Source organism: Drosophila biarmipes, unplaced genomic scaffold, assembly GCF_025231255.1.
Source record: "Drosophila biarmipes strain raj3 unplaced genomic scaffold, RU_DBia_V1.1 ptg000019l, whole genome shotgun sequence".
Classification (NCBI taxonomy): Eukaryota; Metazoa; Arthropoda; class Insecta; order Diptera; family Drosophilidae; genus Drosophila; species Drosophila biarmipes.
In genome coordinates, this window is record NW_026114537.1 from 1026912 (window position 1) to 1040842 (window position 13931).

At 35.3% G+C, this 13931-nt stretch overlaps 1 protein-coding gene across 4 annotated transcripts in view; it reads left to right on the forward strand.

The window, feature by feature from the left end:
- Nucleotides 1–13931, forward strand: part of LOC108024892 (uncharacterized) — a 219850-nt gene that overhangs the window by 164147 nt on the left and 41772 nt on the right. For all 4 annotated transcript variants that reach the window (XM_050890300.1, XM_050890298.1, XM_044091590.2 and 1 more), the window contains one exon: nt 2199–2378. In XM_050890300.1, the coding sequence (XP_050746257.1) occupies nt 2199–2378 (180 nt within the window). The remainder of the gene's footprint in view (nt 1–2198; nt 2379–13931) is intronic.

A 13931-nucleotide genomic window follows, 5' to 3' on the forward strand; every position in this document is an offset into this window, starting at 1 on the left:
ACAAACTAAAAAAAAGTTTACCACATCCAATACACTCAAATCTGTCTGCCGCCCAGATTACCATATATTTAAATTTATGCTTGTATATCTCCACCTGCGTTTAGCTGCCTTTAGTTTAGTAATGAAACCGAGGAAATACCTTTTGTATCATTTTAATTTTGTGCTAACTTATTTGTACCTACAATTATGCACTGTATGTTTAAAATAAAAAAAACTGTATTGAATTTGTTTCTTAAAACGATACACTGTCCTGAATGTTACAAGTCTCAAACTGAAATCGCTCTTCAACTCCTACTTTATTACGATCAAACCTCGGTTATGATGTTTAGAGCTATCAATGAGAGCCCGCTGATAGTCCGAACAGCGGCTCATTCTAATTATTAGGTAGTAACCTTGTTTAAAACTTATTTCAGGTTTCATGAATGTCGCACAAGAGACACTCCTTATATCTATTTTTAAGGGATTTATGCTTTTTCAAAAGTGACAATTCAAATGAAAATTTTTAGAAGTCATTAAAATCATTAATCACTTACAGGTGACACGTCCTCTGCAAATTAAAATTGTGAATCACCTTGTGAATAACGAGTGAGTGTCCCGTTAATTTGTTTTTTACACTGGCCATCCTGAAACATATGTCCGAGTCCTAACCGAACTGTCCTAAAAAAAAAATAAAAGGGCATGTGTAATAAATGATTTTACTGGTATATTTGTAAATTTACCTTTTTAAACTGTGTAAAACCCTTTGCAGGATTTTTAAAACAAAAACATTATTGCCTTCGGGTTACGGAACCAGAATTTTCTGGTTATGTAGTAAAACCTATAAAAAAATCTTAAAACCAGACGTACTTTGAACTTACATAAACGGACAACATCTTGCACTTAAAATAGCACGTAAAAAATATAAGTTTATTAAAAAAACAAACAAACGTTGCGCAGCGGAACCAGAATTTTCTGGTTATGTAGTAAAACCTATAAAAAAATCTTAAAACCAGACGTACTTTGAACTTACATAAACGGACAACATCTTGCACTTAAAATAGCACGTAAAAAATATAAGTTTATTAAAAAAACAAACAAACGTTGCGCAGCGCACAATTAAACAGCCTGCTCCTTCTCTTTTAATAACTCAAAAATAATGCACATGGTCTTCTTCTTCTTTTGGTTTCTTTCTGAACATAACGGAGAGACGAAAAAAAAGGGACCGGCCGAAGGTCCTATCGCCGAGGTTAGGCAAATTATAAGACACAAAAAGATAAGAAAATCTCCGAAAATCTGCCTCTCTTTGTTGCACGATCGATGTTGTCGGCACTCTTCCACGTTGGGCCTACACTTCAGTTCCAAAAACAAGTTACGCTTGTCCGCTTTTTCACAAGTGGATATGCAAAGGAAACTTTTTCGAAGTCACTCCGGATTCTACGTGTTTCTTATAAGTGAAACGTCCCAAGTAAAATCACTTCGGAAATACTTAATTTTTTCCAACGAGTTTTCCTTTGTGAAATCCCTTGCAATGTTTTCATTCATTTCATTGTTCCAAGTGAAATCACTTTGGAAATTCTAAATTATCCCAATGAACTTGGAAATATTTCACATGAAATATTGAATTTAAAAGAAGTTATTTTTATTTACATTTTGCTTAATTTTATTTAAATTGGATTATTTAATTTTTCTGTTGAATTACAGTTATTTTTATTTTTAAATACAGTTTTTCTATATCAATTTGTTTTTAACGTGTTTCATCGCTTTTCGTAAACATATGTCCAGTTCCTCGGAATCCCTGGACAACACACCTAAAAAAAAGTTTATGTGTTTAAAAAAATTTGTGGGGGATATCATCACGCTACCTTCGGGAAACGGAACCAGAATTAATGTTATAAAACCTTTAAAAAAAAAAAACTTTAAAAGGACTCTCTTAAAATGTGGATAAGCGTAAAACATCTTAAATTAAAGAAAGCACTTAGTTGACTTTCATTTTCAAAAATGTATATATATTATATTAATAAGTTAAAATGTGTTGCAGCGCACAATTTAAACAGTTTGTTGCGCCAATAACGCTTTAATTTGTCTGGCGCCCACATTACCATATCTCGAAATCGCAGGTAGCGCTTTAAAATCGTGTTTTGGTGTTTGTAGATCTATCTTATTTTACCTGAGTAATTCACGAATTATCACTACGGCCTTTTTCTTTGCAACCGTTTCAGACGGCATCGTGTCTTACAGCATTCCAAAGGGCGTGCAACGCGGCATGGAGGTGGATCTGTCGGATAAAACCTACGATGGTAATGAGCAGGGTGACCGGTATGTGGATGGCCTTGGACAATTGGTAGACGGGCAAAAAGGCAAGGACAACTTCCGAACCGACATCCATGGATTTGGCAAGGGTAAGTAAATGAATCATATATTATGGGTTTAAATTTCAAAAAAAAAAAATTATAAACAATTCATTGAATAATATAGTATCTCAATATTTGCCAGAAAAATAAGTGGCAAGAGCCATAACTTTGCATTATAGTTTTACACGACGCATTGTGTTTTAATATAAAATGGGTACTCTAACCTTTTTTTTATCCGTTACTCGTAGCGCAGGTTTGTAACACTAACATGCCTAACCCCGCCCACAAACCCTCCAAAACTGTAGCTAAAAAAGTTTATCTGCTACAAATTTGTAACTGAAGTGCATTGTTCTTATCAATACGAATCGATTAATTTACAAAAATTTTGTCACTCCCATTTAAACACCTAAAACTCCAGCTCTTACACTTTACATGTTAGAAAAATAAATGTTAGCTGAAATGTATTTGTTTCGTCAATAACTATCGGTTGGCTTAAAAAAAGTTTGCTACGTCCACGCTAACGCCTGCTAACTGACCAAAAATTATAATTGGAATAATCTGAAAATTTGTGTAAAAACAAGAAAGGAAGTTAACTTCGGCAAGCCGAAGTTTTTATTGAAATCGAAATTCTTAAAAATATAAAAATTTATATTCCCAATATTATAAGACAATATGTCAAAAAGCCCCAAAGCTATAATTTGTTTCACATTATTTCCCATTAATTATCCGATCGTTCCTATGACAGCTATATGATATAGTAGTCCGATTTTGATAAAATTTAGCTCGAAATTCAAAACCAAATGTTATTTCCAAGCGTAGGAGGTTATAAGTTGAAAAACACCGAAGATATAATTTTTATACTCTTGCAGAGGGTATAATGATTTCAGTCAGAAGTTTGCAACGCAGTGAAGGAGACGTTTCCCCATAAAGTATATATATTCTTGATCAGCGTCACAAGACGAGTCGCTCTAGCCATGTCCGTCTGTCCGTCCGTCCGTTTCTACGCAAACTAGTCTCTCAGTTTTAAAGCTATCGGGCTGAAACTTTCCCAAAAGTCTTCTTTCTATTGCAGGTAGTATATAAGTCGGAACCAGCTGGATCGGACAACTATATCTTATAGCTCCCATATCGGGCAAAAATTAAAATGGCTAGATCGACTCGTCTTTTGACGCAGATCAATATATATACTTTATGGGGACGGAAACGACTTCTTCACTGCGTTGCAAACTTCTGACTGAAATCAATTTACCCTCTGCAAGGGTTTAAAAATAATATGAAAAACTCGTATATTTGGTGTTGTTTAACATATAACCTCCAACACTTGGAAATACAATTTTTTAATTAGTTTTGAATTTCCAATTTAATTTTATAAAAATCGGACCACTATAATCCATACTCCCTTAACTATATGATATCATATAGTTAAGGGAGTAGCTCCAGACGGAGTCTTTTTTTTTTTAACCACCTTTTAATAAACCAAGTGTATCCTTAGCTTTATTTGCTATGGACGAAATATGATCAGCAAACTTTACTAGAATCATTCTATCCAATGAGCCCTGAGCATGTAAATTGAGAAATGACACGACAGACATACTGTACCGAAACTGTAAATTTTCGCGCAAGGAGTTTTATTAGTTTTTATTAGTTCGTATTAAATGTACAAAGTTGAGGAAGAAAAAAAATAATTCGGTTTCTTGGTCGTGACTATTCTGTGAAGGAGAATAAGGTTTCTAAATTCGACTAATGTGAAAAAGTCTTCCCAAAAAAATTTATTTAGCATGACTCGAAACGGAATCGTATGGCTTAATATTAACCATAAATCTTGCTATGTTGTTGTTTGCTACGGTTAATTTATACCTACTTATTGAGTAATTTTCCAAATATTTTAACTCAGAATAATAAGAACGGGAATATGATCGACTTTGCTAATACCATTTTACCATGGGCTGGTAAAACATTCTGGATCAGTTTTATTTTCCGTAGTTGACAATACGTCTTACCAACTATATAACTAATGTGGTCGGACAACGAAGTGGTACTGTTGAACACAATTCCAAGGTTATTATATAGTATGTATGTATGTATTCTTATTGTATTCCTTCTAGATCATTCGTGTAAGTTATAAGAATAAGTTGTTGTTGTTGTACGATGCCGCTCACTGTTCTCTAACTCTCTCTCTTAATCTCATCGCTCTCACACTCTCTCAGTAAATCGGGGGTTGATGCGGATCGTGAGCTGAGAGCGAGAGCAGTTGAGCGCCGACCATGATCCTGACCAGACGAAGTTGTTAAATAAAAAGTTGTAAATAAATGTTGGTGTTTAACTTCAGGGGAATACATTATACCCCTACAAAATCAGAAGTGGGCCGATCCCGAGCCAATTAATTAAAGTAAAGTCAAATTAAAATGGAATTAAATAACGCTTCAATCGAACAATTAAAAAGGTTGTTGAGTGTGTTGAAGCTATCAACAACCGGAACGAAAAAGGAATTGATCTTACGGTTAAATAAAGTACCAAAGAGAGTTCGTGGAAATTTTAATGAAATGGCGAAACAAAAAGGAGATGAAGACGGCGATAAAAGTAAGGGCAATGACAGCAGCGACGAAATTTTCGAAGACGGCGGCGGAATTTTCCAGAAAGAAGACGGCGGCAGAAGTAATGGCGAAGACGGAGACAAAAGTAACGGCAAAGACGGCGGCATTTAGAGCTACGACGAAGAAGACGGCGACAAAAGTATCGACGAAGACGGCGTCATTGGGAATTACAATGAAGAAGACGGCGAAACTAACGGCGAAGATGGTGAAGCGAGTGACGAAGTGGCTGGCAGCATTCTCAGAATTAGAGGCAAACGGAGCAACGAAAAAGGCGGCGAACAAAACGAAGACGGTGGAAGGAACGACAATTACGCAGAAGACGACATGCACAACCAGGCTGGAGACAAGACTAGAAACGCAAAAAGCTGCGAACGTAAAGCGGTTGTGGAATATTTTAACGAGAGCATCGACGTCTCGTTGGGCATGGCAACCCAGGTGTTGAGTGAGTTTTCCTGCGAGTCGTGTGCCCGCAAATGGACTACTCAAGTGCAAAAAATCGCGACCATTTACGGAATAAGCGGAAAATTTGTAAATATGCTAGTGCTGAGCAAAATAAAGGGAAAAGCTTGTGAGTGGCTGCACGCAGATGCAGACCGCGTGTTGCTACCGTTGGATGACCTTATGGCAGAGCTGATCTCAACGTTTATGGGAAAATCATCGAAGTTGGAGATACGACGCAATTTCGAAGGGCGCAAATGGAAACAAAGCGAATGTTTCGGGAGTTATGTCGACGATAAGTTAATATTGCTCAGGGCATTAATATTGATGCAGATGAAATGTTGAGCTGCATCATCGAAGGTCTCCCCAATCAAGGGCTACGCAATCAGGCGTATATTCAATGCTTTGTGGATGTTGGGCACATAAAGATGGCGTTTGCGGATGTAAGCATGCCAAAGCTATATGGAGTTGACAGGCCGACGACATCAACGGATCCCAAGGACAGCAAGGAGACTCGTTGTTTCAATTGCAATGCCAAAGGGCATTGGGCGTATGAGTGCAAGAAGTCAAAGGGGGAGAAAGGATCGTGCTATGCGTTCGGAGAGATGGGACACTTTGTTGCGAAATGCTTGAAAAACAAAAACAAACGATTCTAATACCAGGTTAATTGCAGAATGCCTGATAGATACAGAAAGCCCAATTTCATTTATTAAAATATCCAAAGTGCCAAAAGACATTTCGAAATTACCAGTTTTAAGTTCATATTATGGTTTAAACAAAAGTTACCTAAAAACTTATGGAAAAAAGTTATGTTACGTTATAAAAAATTTTAATAAAGTACATTTTAATTTAGTTATTGTGGCAAATGAATCTATGAGACATGATGTAATCTTGGGACGAGATTTTATGGATGCTTGTAATCTAAATTTAAACATTGACACTTTGAAAATGGTTACAGTTGAGAATATTGAAAATCCTTCTGAAGTTAGTGATGAAAAGCAGATAGTTAGCTATGAAGTTAGTGATGAAAAGCAGATAGTTAGCGATGACGTTAGTGATGAAAATCAGATAGTTAGTGATGAAAAGCAAATAATTGGTGATCTTGTTAGTAATGTTAGGAATAAAAATACAATTTTTAGATATGTTAATCATGAAACTAGGGACAGCAGGGAAACAAATAAAGAAATTTTTAGTAAAATCAGAGATGAAGAAGAAGTTATAAATAAAAATTATATTGAGCCGGAAATAAATCTAGTGGAAAAGGAATTATTTAATATAAATTTAACGGATGAAAGTGTAGAACACAAAGTTTGTGATAATGTGAATTATAATGTTAGGTGTCAGTTTGTTAGGATGGTAGAGAGTTGTTATGTAAATAAAGAAAGGCCAAAGGTACCGGAGGTTAGATGCGAAATGAAGTTAAGATTAGAGGATTCAAAACCATTCAGTTGTTCGCCAAGACGTTTAGCTTACAGAGAGAAAGAAAAATTACAGGTGATATTAGACGAATACTTAAGTGAAGGTATTACAAGGCCGAGTGAATTTGAGTGTGCATCTCCAATAGTATTAGTTAAAAAGAAGTCAGGCGACTTACGGCTATGTGTAGATTACCGGTAGGGTAGTTATATACATGGACGATATCATGATTGCGAGTAAAGAGAAGTTTTTGATCGATCAAGGAACAAACTAGAATGGACAAGTGTGAGTTTCTACAAGCAAATGTACAATACTTAGGATTTTTGGTAACTAGCAAAGGAATAAAGGCTAACGATAAAGGAATAGAAGATTTTCCCGTTCCAGACAAAGTACACAATATTAGAAGCTCTCTGGGGTTGTGTTCGTATTTTAGAAGGTTCATTAAAGATTTTTCTATAATCGCTAAACCTCTATATGAATTGTTAAAAAAGGATAAAGATACAAGGACGAGGTAGAATTGCATACAGACGCCAGCGCACAAGGTTTTGGGTCAGTTTTGCTGCAAAGAAAAGAGGATAAAAAGCTTCATACTATATTTTATTTTTCAAAAGCAACAAAAAAAGACGAAGCAAAGTATCATAGTTTTGAACTGGATTTAGAATTTAACGTTAAATAGAATTGAGTAAAACCCCCGTTTTGCACGGTGGGCATTAGAATTGCTAGAGTATGACTTTGAATTAGTCCATAAATCGGGAAAACTTATGCAACACGTTGACGCGTTGAGTTAAAAATAGCTTTGAAGATAATTTAATTATTTGTCAAGCAATAGATGAAAAATTAAAAGATGTTAAAAAAAAGTTAGAAAATGAGGAAGATAAAATGTTTGAGATGAGGAATGGAGTTATATATAGAAAGTCGAATAATGAAAAGCTGTTATTTTGTGTTCCAGAAGAAATGGAGGAAAAGATATTATACAAATATCACAATGAATTAGGTTATTTAGGAAGAGATAAACTTATGTATGCAATTGTTAGGACGTATTGGTTTTTCAAATATGAAGGAGAAAGTGGTTAGACATATTGAAAATTGTATAAGATGTGTAGCATATTCGCCAAAGTCTGGGAAAGGGGAAGGACTGTTGCACAGTATACCAAAAGGAAATGTGCCATTCGAAATTATAAATATTGATCATTATGAACTGGTTGATAATGGAAGAGCAAAGAAACATATCTTTGTGGTTATAGACGCATTTACTAAATATGTTAGGCTATATGCAACAAAAACGACAAACACAAAAGAAGTTATTATAGCATTGAAAGATTACTTTAGGTCTTACAGCAGACCAACTTGTATAGTTTCGGATAGGGGAAGCTGTTTTACGTCGGAAGATTTTGGAAAATTTATGGATGAATGTAATATTAAACATGTCAAAATTGCGACTAAACATGTCAAAATTGCGACTGGGTCACCTCAAGCCAATGGACAAGTAGAAATGATTGATAGAATTGTGGGACCAACGATAGCTAAGTTAGCAGATCCAGAAGAGAAAATGCATTGGGACACAGTTGTGGAAGATGTTGAGTTTTCATTGAACAACACGAAGCAAAGAAGCATAGCACAAATGCCAAGTAAAATGTTGTTTGGAATCGAGCAGAAAGGAATAGTTATTGATGAATTGAGTGATGTTAGAGATTTAGACAAAATTAGAAAAGATGGTTCAGAAGCGCAAAGAAAATTACAAAAAGACAACGAAACGAGATATAATGAAAAAAGAACAAAGACTTCGGAGTACAAAGTAGGAGACTATATCATGGTAAAAAATTTTGATAGCTCAGTAGGAGTCGCAAGAAAGCTAATCCCTAAACACAAGGGTCCTTATGTTATAGATAAAGTTTTGAGGAATGATAGGTACTTAATAAAAGATGTTGAAGGTTTTCAGTTATCGCGTTGACCTTATCAAGGTGTCTGGAGTAGCCAAAATATTAAGCATTGGATTGGAAAACGAAAATAAAGTTGTGAATATACATATCTAAGAATTTGTAAATACAAAACTAAATTATAGAAACTATAATACAGAATAATAAAGAATAAAATTATCAACAGTTACAAAAGCCTTACCTATAGTCCAGCAGTGTAAGAAATGTTACCCACGAGGTGTGTTCAAAAAGTAAGGTGACTTTTCAAATTTCGCGGACAACATATTTTCGATTATCGATTTTTTTGTTTTGTTATGTTGGTACACTCTTCCCTCACATCTGTACCAAGTTTCAATTGAATCCCCTTTTTTGTTTAGTTGTGAGAGGCGTAAAGGTAACAAGTTGTTTTGCGTGCTCAGCAATTTTTTGCTTTCGAAAAATATGGATCAAAGGATTTGCATCAAATTTTGTGTAAAAAATAAAATTAAGTGCTCCGAAACACTTGAAATGTTGACAGTGGCATACGATGAAACTGTTCTGAGTAAAAAAAATGTTTACAAGTGGTACAAACTCTTCCAAGATGGCCGGGAAGATGCCAATGACGAGCCTCGATCTGGACGTCCAAGCTCGTCAACAACTGATGAAAACGTTCAAGCAGTGAAGAAAATTGTTTTGGAAAATCGTCGAATCACTATCAGAGAAGTTGCTGAAGATGTCGGTATATCGCTTGGCTCGTGCCATGAAATTTTTTCAAACTTTTTGGGCATGAGTCGTGTATTCAGCGAAGTTTATTCCAAAATTGCTGAATTTTGACCAAAAGAACCGTCGCATGAGCATCGCTCAAGAGCTGTTGGATGACGTCAACGACGACCCAGATTTACTCAAAAGGGTCATAACTGGTGACGAATCATGGGTATATGGTTATGATATCGAAACCAAAGCCCAATCATCACAATAGAAGAGCCCAGGTGAGCCAAGACCGAAAAAAGCACGCCAAGTTCGATCAAATGTCAAAGTTTTGATCACTGTATTCTTCGAATACCATGGCGTGGTGCATCAGGAGTTCTTACCATATGGTCGTACGGTCAATAAACAGTATTATCTGGAAGTTTTGCGCCGTTTGCAAGAAGCAATACGAAAGAAACGTCCAGACTTGTGAAAAAAAAATTGATCGCTTTTGCATCACGATAATGCCCCTGCTCACTCATCTTTGCTTGTGAGAGATTTTTTGGCCAAAAACAACACCACAATAATGCCTCAGCCACCATATTCACCGGATTTGGCCCCATGTGATTTTTTCTTTTTCCCAAAACTAAAGAGACCTATGAAAGGACGGAGATTTGCAATGATTGAAGAGATAAAGATTGCATCGCTGGAAGAGCTCAAGGCTATACCGAAAAGTGCTTATGGGAAGTGCTTTGAGGATTGGAAAAACCGTTGGCATAAGTGTATTGTATCTGAGGGGGATTACTTTGAAGGGGACAACATTAATATTGATAAATAAATTAATAGTTTTTCTTGAAAATACAAAGTCACCTTACTTTTTGAACACACCTCGTATAATCAGTTTTCATGTGAATATCCTCTGAGATTTTTAAAATGGCTGTCATACAATACGGTTTTTTGGAAGGCCATGTTGTGGTATATTCCACAGTGAATTATCGTGAAGATACAAATTAATTTGTGTCGCTCAATTGCTTTAGATAAATATGAAAGTCGGTATTCACCTTTTGTTTTGGGAATAGGAAGTACTTTGGCTGTCTTCAACCATTTTGGAAATTCAAAAGATATTATTGTTTGTATACCCTTGCAGCTACTAGAAATAATCAACTTTAGTAAATAATTTTTTCATATTATTTTCCCTCTAATTTCCCGATTGTTCGTATGACAGCTATATGAACTAAATAAAAGTTGTATTTCCAAGCTAAGAAGGTTATAGCTAAAAAGCACCAAAGCTATAATTTGTTTCATATTATTTCCCACCAATTATCCGATCGTTCCTATGACAGCTATAAAATATAGTCGTCCGATCTTAATAAAATTTAATTTGAAACTTAAAACCAAATAAAAAATGCTATTTCCAAGCGTAGGAGGTTATAGGTTAAAAAACACCGAAGATATAATTTTTATACCCTTGCAGAGGGTATAATGATTTCAGTCAGAAGTTTGCAACGCAGTGAAGAAGACGATTCCGACCCCATAAAGTGTATATAGTCTTTATCAGCGTCACTAGACGAGTCGACCTAGCCATGTCCGTCCGTCTGTCAGTCTGTCTGCCCGTTTGCACGCAAACTAGTCTCTCAGTTTTGAAGCTATGGGGCTGAAACTTTCCCAAAAGTCTTTTTTTTTATAAGAAATAATCAATACAGTTCTACAATCAATACGCCTATATGATATACAGCTATAAGATATAGTCGTCCGATTTTAATAAAATTTAATTCAAAATTCAGAACTAATTAAAAAATGTTATTTCCAAGCTGAGAAGGTTATATGTCAACAAGAAAGGAAGTTAGCTTCGGCAAGCCGAAGTTTGTATACCCTTGCAGTTATAAAAAAAAATCAATAATTTTAATAAATTGAATTCGAAATTCTTAAAAATATTAAAATGTATACTCCCAATATTATAAGATAATATCAGTTTCACTCCAGACCTCATTGAGTAAAGACGTGCAGCTACGGCGATCCAAAATCACCAAAAACAGTGCTTATCAGCAAAATTTGCAACAACAAACAAGTGAACAAAAGAGACACAAAAAAAAATAAAAATAAATAAAAAAATAGTCATGTGATTATATGTTTTATAGCGTTTCCAATTTCCGTAGGCCCTATCACACGCATTTATTGTATTTTTTATTTCCATGGTTATCCATGTTTTTTACTAGTATACAAAAATGCGAAATGTTGATGCAAACTATGGAAATGTTAACTTAACCACTGTTAAAATAACAGCTGTTTAACTCAGCAGTTGCAGGCTAACAGCACGTTTTAAGACTTTGCAATAGCTGCGGGATGTCGGGTTAATACCCCAAGACCACTATTGCCATAAACATAAGCAGAGCATGATGTTGTTAGATCAGAAATCATTATGCGGGGAATTTAGATGCGTTAAAGAGTTTTGCGGAGAACACGTGGCTGGAAACATGTCATATATCGCCAGCATTATGCATCATTATAACCTATTGCTTTTGAAATTCTTTCACGTTTGCCCTCAGAAACTGTGGCAGACAGATTTTCTTTTTGCGGCGATGTTTGTATGGCAGCTTTGGATACAGATTTTGAGGGCCCTTTTGGAGGTCTAGGCAAAGTTGTAGAAATAGACAAATGTAAAATAGGCAGACGGAAGTTCGAAAGAGGTCGCGTTGTTAAAGGTTCGTGGATTTTGTTTGAATTATAGATATGAAATCTGTCTCGACAATAAAAGGGACAAGGACACCCTGTTATCCTTAAGAAAAAAACACGTTAAACCAGGGATCGAAATTCATACAGATTGCTAGAAGGGGTATATTGGTTTGGAAACCGAAGAATATATTCACAAGACCGTCAACCACTCGGAACAATTTATGGATTCGGTTACCAGTGCTCATACCCAAAATATCTTCCTGGCGGTCGATGCGGCGCAATTTGACTCGTGGGGGGGTTCACAAAGCCAAGTTGGACGAGAATTTTGACAAATTTTTGTGGCGACGACGGGCTACAAAGCTTAAGCTTGACCGGTTTTCATTTATATTGAAAGACGTGAGGAAAGTATATCCCGAAAACTAATTTAATTGTTTTGCTATTTAAAAATGATTTTTGTTAAAAAAATGTTGTCGCAAGCAACAAATGCTTTTTATATTTTTTTTTTGGTTAATACATTTTATTTCCGTTTTATAATTCGAATTTGAACTACGATAACTAAAATGGTTCTTCCACCATTTATATTTTGCTTTTTCTTTTCATTTAGACTTTGTTATTTTAATTTCGTGTTCCTAAAAATGTTAATGCCGTTCTCGTTTCTTGGTCGTTCCATCACTAAAACACCGATATAACAACAATCTTTCGTGCGATATATCGGTCAAAAGGACGCAAGTGTGCTCCAAAGGTTTTATTCTTTTAAACCTTGTGAAAATGTAATCTTATTCAGCGTTTTTAACGAAAACTATCAGTTTTACAGAAAAAATGTCTAAAACATATAAATAGATATAACTTGTACACCCGTAACTTGATTAGTCTAATTACCACCGTTTAAAAATTATGGCCCAACATAATTTTGTGAAAAAAACCTTTTTTTTTAGCTTTTTTTCTGATGCCTCAAAACGGATGTGAATTTTATTTTAAGATGTATAGCCCTTGGGTTTCCTGAACTTTTGACATAAAACACAGTGTCTTGAGCCAAAGTTATTTATCAACGAAAATCAATTTTCGTTTTTTTTTGTATCTTAACATTTCTTTTTATTTTTAATTTTCAAGCACCCTAGACAGAAAAAAAAGATGTAACTTTAACATATGGAGTAACACTGTTCTGCTGGCGAGCTGTTAAAGTCAGCTAATTATGTACCTCCTGTTTTGTATTAAATTGGCGCGAAAAATTGTGCGATTTTGATCGTTTGTTGTGGCAAATGTTTACGAAAAAGTTAAATGAATAAATATGGAAAACGCTTGCCCAGGTTTAGTTTAACATAACTAAAGTTTACCAATGTTTGTGTCGTTGTTATGTGTTTTTGTCCAATTGTACCGTTTTTTGTTTATGTGTATTTTTAGAACGAGCTTCGTGTATCAGCACTTTTGCATGGCAACGTGTTGCAAAAAGTTTTAAACCTGAAACTATTAATCAAAGTGTGCAAAGTGTGTGAAACTAACCCTTTTTGTCCGAATCCACACGTTTTCGAAAAGTCGTGCTGAGTGGGTTGACATTTGGAGCAAGAACAATCGCTCAGGAGACGCCGTACAACAGCACATATTGAAAGTGATCGCACAAAAACATTTAGATAACGAAACCATTAAGTCGATTAAGGAAAAAGTGTCAAGTATTTAAATAAACACTTGCCTAAATGTAATTCTACTCTAAAAAGATTTAAGGAAAAGCACGCAAAAAGGCTTGGGAAAAGCTTGTTCATAGAAATCACTGGTCATTATGCATTGGCAAATAAAGTGAGTCGGCCAAAATATGATTACGAATGCGCTGGTCCTCGTCTGAAAAGAAAATTAGCCGCGGAACTTTCAGAGGAGAATAACAACTTATCTCCCTTACATGCTGC